Here is a 12241-nt window from a genome sequence, read left to right as displayed (position 1 = left end):
TCCCTCGATTGAAATGGGAAAACAAACTCTCTCGTCAGAACCAGGTGCTACAAGCTCATAATCCCTCTCCTGGGAATCACTACCACAAACCCTATGATGCTTTCGCAGCTCTATACAAAAATCTGAGTCCACCACAGAAATACACAGAAGAACCATAGAATCCACCCAATCAGCCATGCCCTCAGGGACTTGGGAAGAGGTCTCAACAATATTTTTGTGAGAAGCCATGAGGCCAACTAGTCCTACAATAAGAAAAGAATATTGGATTACTAAAACACATCTCGGACAACAGTAAAACAATTCGGCTACACAATCAAGCACGGTATGAGGAACAAAAGGAGACCTAGGATCTACACGAAAGATCCAGGGGCGTCCTTTGGGGGCAACCACAAGAACAAGAACACAAAGGACCTACAAGTTCACACCCCAGCAACGACCCTTCATTCTTAACCTGAAACCATCAAGAAACCATCATCTCCGTCAAAAAGAAAACTATCGACAAAACAAAGCCACCAAAGGAGCAACCTTTTTTCAAAACGCAGTAACCTGCAAAACCCTAAAGGCACTAAACCACAAGGAAATCCAGCCAAAAGCATACAGAAAGACGAAAAGAAAAATAGAAACATACATCATAGCGACAGTCAAGCATAGTGGTACGAAAAGATTCAAGCTTTCCAACAACAACTCAGGCAAAATCAAAACTTTATTAAGGAATCACATTCCAAAGTAAAAACAGAAACGAAGAAAAGGTTCAAGCTCTCCAAAGCATACAAAATCAAGGCGTCATCAAAACGATCAAAAGCAAAAATAGCAGAAATAAAAAGGTGAGGAAGAAAGCAAAACCAACCTGGAAGAAGGAAGAAAACTTTGAAAAGCGAAGTAGCACATAATCGATCACAAAGCAGAAGCACCAAGCGAAGGCCAAAGCTTCACAGAGAGACAAGAAGTGCAGAACAGGAAACGGCGAAAGAAAATGAAAGTTACAGGAAAAGGAAAACCGTCTCTTGGATACAAAAATTTGAAAAGAGAAAATCAAGAGAAACGGAACAAATTAATAGGGGCATTAAAAACCCTTGCACATTCCCAAGGAAAACACTAAAAGACAAAAGCACACGCTTTCAGAAGAAACGAAACAGAAATGTTCCGCATTCAAGAAAGAGCTCTACGGAAGATAAAGCGACAAAATGTTCGAGTTCGGCTTTACCCGAGAAGGCTCGAAGTCCTAAAACCAAGACTCGACCGCCAGATAAAAGACCAAGCTCGAGCAGGGGTACTGTTCATACCCTGGGTCGAGCTGTTCGACCCGGGATGTTCTACAAACAAAGCGACCGACCTCTTCAGGCTAGAACAACCCGACCTCTTCTTAAAGAGCTCGGCCAAGTCACAGGAAAGCCCAATAAAAGGGCCCAAGCAGAGGAACACGACCCGAATCCAAGGGCGGCCCAAAGCCTATAGAGATAAAGGCGGTTCCCTTAAAGATAAGATGACCTCGCTCGAAGATAAAGATAAGATAAAATAACTAACTTATCTTATCTAGGAAGGTCACTCTACGCCATTATAAATACACTGGAGCACCCAGGTATAACTCATACTCTGATTCTACTCAATACCTGCCTAATACCCTTGCTAACTTAAGCATCGGAGTCCCTTGCAGGTACCCCCCACCCTCCGGGGACGAAGGATCAACATCATCACCAAGTCCAACGAGTCGGACACAGCGACTCCGATCACCATCATCAAGATCGGACTCCGCAGCTCCGACCAGCACAGAAGATCTCATCCGAGATCGACCTCTAGTTTCAGGTAACCCTCGAAATACTATTCAAACAGCTCGGGCAAGTCAAAGAAGAGCAACTTGGGCATAAATGGATATAACTCGGACTAAACCATACAAGTATCAAGAAGTCAGAAATGACAACAAAAGGAAACCCCAGGACTCACACCAAGAATCCAGGGGCATCCTTTGGAGGCAATAACAGAACAAGGTTGTAGGAAAAATCTACAGCTTACATCTCGACACCCCTCAAATTAGAAAACAATTCTCCTTTGACAGCGACACTCCACAAAGAAAAGTTACAAAGTGACAACAAAACCATCAAAAGCTAGGATCTTTTCCACAAATTTATCAGCAAAGGGTTCTTTCAGACTTAAAGAAACCATCAAACATCGACAAAAGATAAAAAGGCACAAGACAAGCAAACTAATCAGCATCAAAATAGACCATACAAGAAAATCATCAAAGGCGCTTCCTCTTCTCAAGACTAAACAGTTCATCATTTCAAAAGATCATCACTCAAAGAAGATACAACCAGAGATGGTACCAGCATTCAGAGCCCTAACTAGTAGAAAAAAAGAAAAGGTCATGCAAATCAGAGAAGCCCTAAGAACAGCACACATGACAGAAAAAATCAAGACAACAACAAATGCAGGAAAAAGACTCAAACTTTTCAACGCAAATGCAAGCAAGATCAAAGCTTTAAAAAGAAAGGGTGTGAAAGAGGAAGAAAGAAAACCAACCTGCAGTGAAAAGAGAGTGATGAAGCAATTGACTGATAGCAGAAAAGCCCACTCCAAACAATCACCTCCGAAGAACAACAAAGAGCATGAAAGACGTGTCTACGGGGAAGAGTCATAAACGAATCGGAGAACACAAAAGATAAAAATGGAGTCACAGCGAGCAAGAGGGGAAGAAACTGAAAGGCAAAGTCTTTTGGGAAAGTTCAAAATGAGAAATGAAGAGAGGGAAACAGCAAAAAGTAAGTGGGTATTTAAGCCTTCGCACGTTCCCTAGGAAAGTGCACGATGCAGTTAAGAGGAGTGAGAAAAAATGCTTCGCATTCAAGTAAACTCTGCAAAGAAGATCAACAATGCTCGAGCTCGACTTTTCCAAAAGGGGCCCAAATCTGGAAATGACTCAACCCTAAAAAAACCGAGCTCAAGCAGGGGCACTGTTCATGCCCTGGGTCGAGCTGTACGACCCGAGCTGGCTAGAGACAAGTCGACCGAGCTGTTCAGACCCGGACTACCCGACCTCTTCTCTAAGAGGTCGGCCAAACTGCTACAGAGGCCCAAGGAGGCCCAAACAAAGGAACACGACCCAAATCTAAGGCAGCCCAAAGCCTAGAAAGATAAGGGCGGTTCCCTCCAAAAGATAAGATGACTTCTCTAAAAAGATAAGATAAGATAACTATCTTATCTCCAGAAAGGTCACTCCACACCATTATAAATACACTGGAGCACTCAGGTATAACTCATACTCTGATTCTACTAAAATCTGCTTAATACCCTTGCTAACTTAAGCATTGGAGTCCCTTGCAGGTACCACCACCCTCCGGTGACGAAGAATTAGCACCACCACCAAGTCCAACAAGTCGGACACGGCGGCTCTGGCCACCATCATCAAGTCGGACACAACAGCTCCGACCAGTACAGAAGATCTCATCCGAGATCGACCTACAGTTTCAGGTAACCCTCGGAACAACTACATATTGGGAATGTATTTGGAAATGGAAGGGACATGAGAGACTGAAAGTTTTCATGTGAAGAGTTTCTCACTGGCGACTGTTCACAGTAGTAAGAAAAGCTAGAGTGTTCGACTAAGATTCAAAGTGCCCCCTTTGCAAGGATGTAGAGGAAACAACCTTAAATGCACTTAGGGACTGCTCAAGAACCGCTTGGATCTGGTTTCAACTAATTCTACCTAGTGCGATTCCCATATTCTTCTCTATGGAGTTCCAAGACTGGATCAACTTAAATCTGAGGAATAACATGGGAAGAGGATCTCAAACAGAATGGCGAGAGGAGTTTATTACTACATATTGGTGGATTTGATATTGGAGAAACAAGGAAGTTTTTAATCCACCTTTCACCAGACCACCAAATACCGTCAAGGTTATAAAAGAGGCGATCAAAAGAAATAAAAAAGCTTTTGACAAAAAAAAATGTGGTATCTAATGAAAGATGGCATACTATCCTAGTAAGATGGAAGCCGCCAAAATTGGGATGGGTAAAGCTTAATGTAGATGGAGCAAGGAAGGAGGAGGAACGTGCTGTTGGATGTGGGGGTTTGATTAGAAATCATAAGGGAGAATGGATTGGAGGATTTGAAGCCAGAATAGAAGAGCAAGGCAGCATCGCCCATGTTGAAATTTGGGAAATACTCAAAGGAATGGAAATGGCATGGGATCTCGGTATGCGGAGAATGATAATTGAAACGAACTCGAAAGAAGTTTATGATTGTATAAACAAGGCTGAAGAAAAAGGAAGATATCACAATACCCTCATTCGGAACATTTTCAACCTCAAAAATAGGTCCTGGAAAATTAAATTTTAACATACTCAGTCTCAGGAAAAGAAACAAATGTGCCAACTGGCTAGCAAAGGACAGCTTAAAGTTAGACACATATTTTTTATTCTTGAACATTTTCCCTGTTGAGTTAGGATCACTTCTTGTTGATGATCAAAATGGGATGTCTGTGTCCCATGAAACTATAACCTTGTAACTCCTTTCTTTTGGGCTTAGGCCCCGTAAATAACCGAAAAAAAAAAGAACGGAACAAAAATGATTTTGATGTAGTATAGTTGAGTATCGAATACGTCATACTAATACCAAAAAATAAATGAACATGTGACACAGGGAACTATATATTTATGTCATCCAGATTAGAATCTTTTAATTTTTTTCCAGGACTATATTAACAAGTCAATCAACACTAAAAAGATACCCTTAAAAAAAGTTTTTCAATGACAATGAAAAAAAATAATTTAATAACTTTATTTGAAATCCGACGCTAATACTCTAAGCATACCGTCCTTAATGAGTTTTTTATTTGAAAAAAACATATCAACATCAAACTTTCATAATTAAATACTAATAGTCTAGTATATACCGAGTATAACAAGAACAAACAACCTTCTTTAATTCTTCTAACAAATTAGATTCTACAGTAGAGATTGCAATTGAATAGAGCCTTGAGTTTGAATATAAGTGGGAATGGAGGCAAAGTGCAAAAGTGTTATTTAAGCTCTATACTTTAGGCCTAAAAAGAGTGAGGGAATGCTAATGCGTGAGCCTTTTGCCATTTGCTTTGTTCCCATCGAGTAACGTTGCCATCCAAAATACAAGTAAATTAGCTCAAGGCCAATAAATCCAACACACTGTTCTTGTCCCTTTTTCCATTCTCCCTCGTGCTGACTCGTATAATCACATTACTGCCACTAAATATAGTTTAAAAAACGAATGGTACAACAATAATCAATTTAAGCTTTGTCTTTTCAAATTTTCTTACTTCTTTAAAATTTTCAATGAATATAATCTTACAAACCACAAAATTCAACCAATATCGAATATAAAATTTGACTTAAAATATGTACACAGAATTACTTAGTGCTCAAATCAAGTTTGAGTTGGTTAAAAATTAAAAGTGGACTAATTTTTAAATGCTGCTTAAACATATCTTTTTAATCTTTTTTTTAAAATAAGTTATATACATTATTTTAAAAATAAAAAAAGAAACCATAGTTTATTATTTTATTTGCTTTCTCTAATAGCAAATTAGTTTTTAAGTGCTCTATTCTTTATCATATTTTAAGCTGACTAAGTAAATAAAAATAAAAGTAATGTTTTTAATTAATATTTGATAAGCTGTTATTAAGCGTTGATTAGGTAATTAATTTTTAATAATAAATGACATAAGCATATTTGTGAGAATGAAAGTAAAAAAACCAAGTTCTGAAAATCGAATCGGATCGGCCGATTCAACCGAATTAATCAAGAATTGATTATCTGTTCGGTTCGATTGATACGAAGAACTGTATGCAAAAATTTATTCAAAAATCGAACGAATTAATGGTTAATTAGTAAATTGCCAAAATCGGCCGAAATAAGAGCGGAGCCAAATTAAATACAAAATAAATTAAAATATAATATAACAAAAAATTAATAAAATATTATTTATAGTATATAAGTCAAAATTAATAATTATATTATATAAAAATCAACATTCAACTACATATTTTAGAATTTTAGTATTTTTAAATTTGTTCTACGATATTTCATATAACTAAAATTTTTAATTTATCATCTGAAATAAATTTTGAAGTATTCTCTTTTTCAACATATACAATCATATAATCTACTAACAATTCATCCTTTATATTATTTTAAAGTCTTATTTTAATAATTTTTATTATTTAAAAAGTCTATTCAATTATTACTGTTGTTACGGTTGCTACAAAAAAAGTCAAAATAAATTTTTTTTATAGCTATTACTTTTTTATATTAATCCAAATCTATATATTTTAATAATTTTTTAATTATTTATATATTTATACGTTTTTATTATTTTTTAAATTTATTTATTAATTACTACTAATATATTATAATTTACATCATAATTTATACTAACATATAAATTTTTTTTAATGTGTTAATATACTAAAATATATTTAATCTATAATAATAATAATAATAATAATAATAATAATAATAATAATAATAATATTTTTTTAAAAAAATGGGAGACCATGGCCACCTCAGACCCCTTTGGATCCGCCACTGCTCACTATCTTCGCCGACATATTTTTCTGTCTTCACCGATAATTTCGTCTCTCACTATTATTGCGAGTTCATTCTGTCATCACCGTTCATCTCTCACTATATCTCCAGTAGGCTAATGCTTCTTCAGTTTCATCTCTTTTTCAAATTAATTTGTAAGTTCTCTAGTTGTAGTAGTCTAAAGTCCCTATCACTTGATATTGAACATTTTTTTCTCTTAGATATTTTGGTAGTTGATAATGGTGACAAAGTAGAATTATCAGAGGGACATAATGATCAACATTTCAATTTGAGGTAAAGGTTTTACATTTTGTATTTATGCCAAATTTGTTGACCTTTCCCCAATGACTTCAAAGATCTATGAAGATATTACAGTATTTGTTGATTTCAAGTTGCATCAATCTTGTGGTGTTTCTTGAGTGGCTACGAACTATGGATTCAATTTAGTTTTAGTTGTTGATGTGTATTTGATTCAAAAATTAGAATTATGAAAATTGTTGCTGATTATGGGAATTGTTGCTGATTTTTTTATTATGATACTTTAATGATATTGTTGTTGATTTTTTTATTGTTGCTAATTTTAAAAAATTGTTGTTGATTTTCTTAGTTTTGATGATTAGTACTTTTGTTAAGTTGAAAATTTGATTGTTGATGTTTTTTATTGTGGTAAAATATTATTGTTTGTCATTTAAATGTGTTTTAATTTATTTTAGTTATAAATTTTGATGTTTGAAGTTATTTATAAATTTTTATTGATAAATTATGTATAATTTATGGATTTTGTTATGTAGACAATGATTTTGTAAATGATGTGAACAATGAATTCTAAAATTAATCCAATAAAATAAAAATACACTATATTTTCAAATTATCCACCTAAATTTTTAAATTATCCATCTAAATCTTAATATTAGGATAACCATCTACTCAACTAATAAATTAAACTGATATGTCTATTATTCACATTGTTTATTATTTTTATTGTTTACCTATACTTTTCAAATAATTTATTTTATAAAATTATAAAATTTTAAATTTTAATAGATTAAAAATTATTAAATTTAAATATTTAATATTATATATTAAATTTCTAATAATTTTATTTAATATTTAATTAAATCAATTAAATCCAATTAAATTTCAGTTAAATCATTAAACCAATAAACTGGTTATTTTACCGGTTCATTGACCAGTTCGGTTGTGTGGTGCTGCCACATATTGGTTTTAGTGCCTAAACCAAAACACAGTTGTTCCTCCTCCTATCCTCTCTCTCTCTCTCTCTCTCTCTCTCTATTCTCTGCAATCCACAACCGCAATGCAGAGATCAGGCTTCGGCTCCGATGGAGTATACAGGTCACTCAGACCTTCACTCCATCTACCAAACAACCCAAACCTCTCTCTCGCCACCCACCTCTTCTCCAACGTCTCTTCCTTCCCCACTAAACCCGCTCTCTTCGACGCCGACACCTCCCAATCCCTCACCTTCGAGGAGATGAACTCCCTCGCCGTTAGAGCCTCCCACGCCCTCCAACGCCTCGGAATATCCAAAAACGACGTCGTTCTCTTCCTCTCCCCAAACACCATCTACTACCCCGTCTGCTTCCTCGCGGTCACCGCCCTCGGCGCCATCGCCTCCACCGTCAACCCCTCCTACACCGCCTCCGAAGTCTCCAAACAACTCAAAGACTGCAACCCCAAACTCATCTTAACCGTGCCGGACCAATGGGATAAAGTGAAGACCTTCAATCTCCCCGCAGTTTTCCTCGATTCGGATCCCACCGTCCACGTGTCACCATCGCAACGGGCCCCCAAGATCATGAGCTTCCACGATTTCGTGAAACTCGCCGGCACTGAAACAGAGTTCCCGAAGAGCAGCGTGAAGCAGAACGACACGGCGGCGCTGCTGTACTCGTCGGGAACAACGGGGTTGAGCAAGGGCGTGGTTCTGACACACCGGAACTTCATCGCGGCGGCGAAGATGGCGTGCATGGACGACGAGATGGCGGGGCAGATGCACGATGTGTTCCTATGCGTGCTTCCAATGTTCCACGTGTTCGGGCTGGCGTTGATACTGTACTCGCAGCTGCAGCGTGGGAACGCGGTTGTGTGCTTGAAGAGATTCGAGTTGAATGCGTTGTTGAGAAGCATCGAAAAGTACAAGGTGACCCACTTGTGGGTAGTGCCTCCCATCGTTCTTGCTCTTGCCAAACACGCCCTTGTTGACAAGTTTGACCTCTCGTCGTTGCGCCACATCGGTTCCGGCGCTGCCCCTCTCGGCAAAGAACTCATGCACGTCTGTTCCAAACGTTTCCCTCGCGCTATCGTCATGCAGGGGTATGGTATGACGGAGACTTGTGGGATTGTTTCCATGGAGAATGCGACGCGAGGGACGAGGAATAGTGGGTCAACCGGAATGCTAGCTCCGGGACTGGAAGCTCAAATAGTTAGCGTGGACTCGCTGAAGCCACAACCACCTTCAAAGATTGGCGAGATTTGGGTTCGTGGTCCTAACATGATGCAAGGTACTCTAGGCCTAGGGCCTTCTTCTATTTCTCTACCCAACTTGCCGTCAAATACTTAAAAACAATTTATTTCATTCACTAATATTTGTTCACTATTTAGCTTTGCAATTCTAGTTCATACACTGCCTATTTGCCTGATGTCCCTCTCTAAACAATTTCCTGTTACATATATACAGATAGTGACAGGTTTTGTGTCAACTTAAAAGTTTGAGCACAATACAATTTGTGGCTTCAATTTAAAATAGCTCAAAACTTCAAATTCAGGACTTGCAGACCAATAGTTTTAGCAGCTTGTTACGTATGTTGATGATTCCTTTACTTATGCAGTTTGGCCTTATTTGTATAGACTCGTTTTCTAAAGAGTAAGGTCACGAGTAGGTCCATAAAGATTTCCACTTCGGACTAATTAACTTTTGAAGGAAAAAAAAAAATATCAATTTGATCCTCCAAGTCCACAATAATAAACGATGGACACGTTATACTCTTCTCCTAAAACTTACCGGTGGTACTTATATATACCATTAACTATTGTGACGTGTATATATTTATACATAACTTTTGAAACAAAATTTCACCTGATTTAATAGGATTCGTAAAGAGCAGTTGATAAAGGTTATATGGAAACTTAAAAGATAATGAGTATTTCATTGTCCAAAACTATATCGTCTATTTGTATGGTCAGACACCACTGTAGATAATGAAATATATTAGTAATTTTGTTTTGTTTCACACTATCTATTGATGAAAGAACATACAAGTCTACTGGTTAGTGGTTATTATCATGGAAGATCTAATTGGTACTTTTTTTCTCCTTCAAGGTCTAATTCATTGTAGGTCAAAATCCTCGAGAATCTAATTGTCATTTTATTCTTTTCTAAATTATAATCCAAGTATAACAAGAGGAAAGAACTAATATTTCAGGTTATCATAACAATCCACGGGCCACAGAATTGACCATAGATAAACAAGGGTGGGTACATACAGGAGATCTTGGATATTTTGATGAAGAGGGGCATCTTTTTGTTGTTGATCGCATCAAAGAACTGATCAAGTATAAAGGTTTTCAGGTTTGTTATTCTAATTCATTCAATTGACCCTGCCATGCCGTGCCATTCGAGTGTACCAATTCATATTCTGTTTATTTAATTAGGTTGCGCCAGCAGAGCTAGAAGGCCTTCTTGTTTCTCACCCTCAAATACTTGATGCTGTTGTCATCCCGTAAGTAACACATGCATGCACTATCTTCTATTCAATTCTATCTGCACAAGAAATGCATTCATGACTCATTTTTTGTTGCATTGAATAGTTATCCTGATGCTGAGGCTGGTGAGGTTCCTGTTGCCTATGTTGTTCGATCATCCAACAGTTCACTCACTGAAGAAGATATCATCAACTTTGTTGCTGATCAGGTAAGAAACATATATATGATTTTTTCATTTTTCTTAGTTAAAAAGAAACATAGGTTCTCAATGGATAATTGCAGGATATTTTTTTCTTTCTTTCTGTATAACCCTGTTCACTGTCCTTTTAGAACTGTTATTAGTGTTTGTGCATTTTTTTTGTTGATACCCACGTTTTTGGTTTTTTTTGTTGGCAGGTTGCACCTTTCAAACGATTGAAAAGGGTTACATTCATCAATTCTGTTCCTAAGACAGCATCAGGAAAAATTCTCAGAAGAGAGCTTATAGATAAAGCAAGATCCAAAATATAAGACTATAATTTCTATATATATACAATTATACATACATTGGGACTAAATAGACACTACATGTTTGCAAACAAAGTACTCTTAATTGTTCATAATATAGTAAGGACTAGGTCCACCAAAATAAAAACTTAAAGGGCATGTTTTAATTTTGTCCATTATTGGTCAAAGATTAGTCCCACCTTATATGTATTGGACTATTGATTGATGATGCCGTATTTGAATGAAATATTTTACATGGTTATTTTGGTTTTTACAGGAATAAAGGTTTTGTTCGTGAAAGATGTAAAAGGTGTCAAACACTATAAAGGAAAACAAAAGAAGATATAACTATAAACAGATTATAGTAAATCCCCACGCTAAACACTTTTTACTTAATACATTCATTTGTTGTCCTACAACATATTTAAATAAATAATTGAATTGCAGCAGAAACTAACTTCGTTCAAATTAAAAGTGTTACGTTGGGTAGGGTTAAAATATGGGAGAGAGCGGCGGAGAGAATAGGGTTGAGAGTGAGAGGGTGAAACATGGTGAGGTAGTCGCAGCGGAAGGAATAAGGAAAAGAGTGGGGCGGGTTTGCACATGGTGTGAAGGAGGGAGGATTAAGGGTTGAGGGAGGTGCTTCATCAGGGTCACGTACACAACGTGTTTCTTTCCGCGATAAGATAGGGAGGGTCTTCTTCACAACCAGTAATAAAAAACAACACGCTTACGAGTAGGATTGGAAGCGGGGAAAAGTCTGCCTTTAGGCGGGCTGACCTGTCTAATGAGGTGGTTCTAAAATTTTAGGCGGTTGCTAAAATTCTTTTTTTATTATTATCTATTAAATAATATATATAATTTTACAATCATATTAATAAATTTATAATTTTTAAAGGTATAAAAAAATTATATTTTTTATATTTATAAACATTAAAATTTTTATAATTATAAATATTATCTCCAAAATAAAATAAACATAATCCAAAACATAATTATAAATATTGTCTCCAAAGTAACATAAACATAATTTAAAATACTTAATTTTTATCTTTATACTCTTGTAAGTTGGGTTGAAAAAAATTGTATTTTGGCCAAAAAAATTGTAAAAATACTCTCTTACCAAAAAAAACTAAGCCTGACATGGAAGTTTGTCCTGCCCCGCTGAAGTCCGAAAAACCCGCAATTTAAGCGGTACGGGTTAAGTCTCTTTGGTGATCCCAATTTTTCAGTCTGACTCACCGTTTTTGATGGGTTACACGGATCAACCCGACGGATTTAGACACATTTGCGACCCTAGTTGTGAGTGATCGTATGGCTTTAGTCACGGGAAAGCAATGGGATAAAGAACCGCCAAGCGTTGTTTTCACTGAAGATATCATTAATATCAAAATCCTACGAAAGCATATGAACTATACAACTATTACCAATAAGTTGCGCACTGCTTGGCGGCTTAAGGGCGGGTATGATGTTCTT

General features: G+C 36.6%; 1 protein-coding gene across 1 annotated transcript; it reads left to right on the top strand.

Moving 5' to 3' along the window:
- The first annotated feature begins 7765 nt into the window (after positions 1-7765).
- Positions 7766-11027, top strand: LOC130945104 (probable CoA ligase CCL7). Its single transcript, XM_057873781.1, has 5 exons — positions 7766-9078; positions 10000-10145; positions 10229-10296; positions 10385-10487; positions 10676-11027. The coding sequence occupies exons 1-5, from the start codon at positions 7872-7874 to the stop codon at positions 10787-10789; spliced, it is 1638 nt and encodes a 545-aa protein (XP_057729764.1). The 5' UTR covers positions 7766-7871; the 3' UTR covers positions 10790-11027.
- Positions 11028-12241: the final 1214 nt, after the last annotated feature.

This window comes from Arachis stenosperma, chromosome 8 (assembly GCF_014773155.1).
Source record: "Arachis stenosperma cultivar V10309 chromosome 8, arast.V10309.gnm1.PFL2, whole genome shotgun sequence".
In the NCBI taxonomy this organism is placed as follows: domain Eukaryota; kingdom Viridiplantae; phylum Streptophyta; class Magnoliopsida; order Fabales; family Fabaceae; genus Arachis; species Arachis stenosperma.
This window is presented reverse-complemented; position numbering and strand designations above follow the sequence as displayed.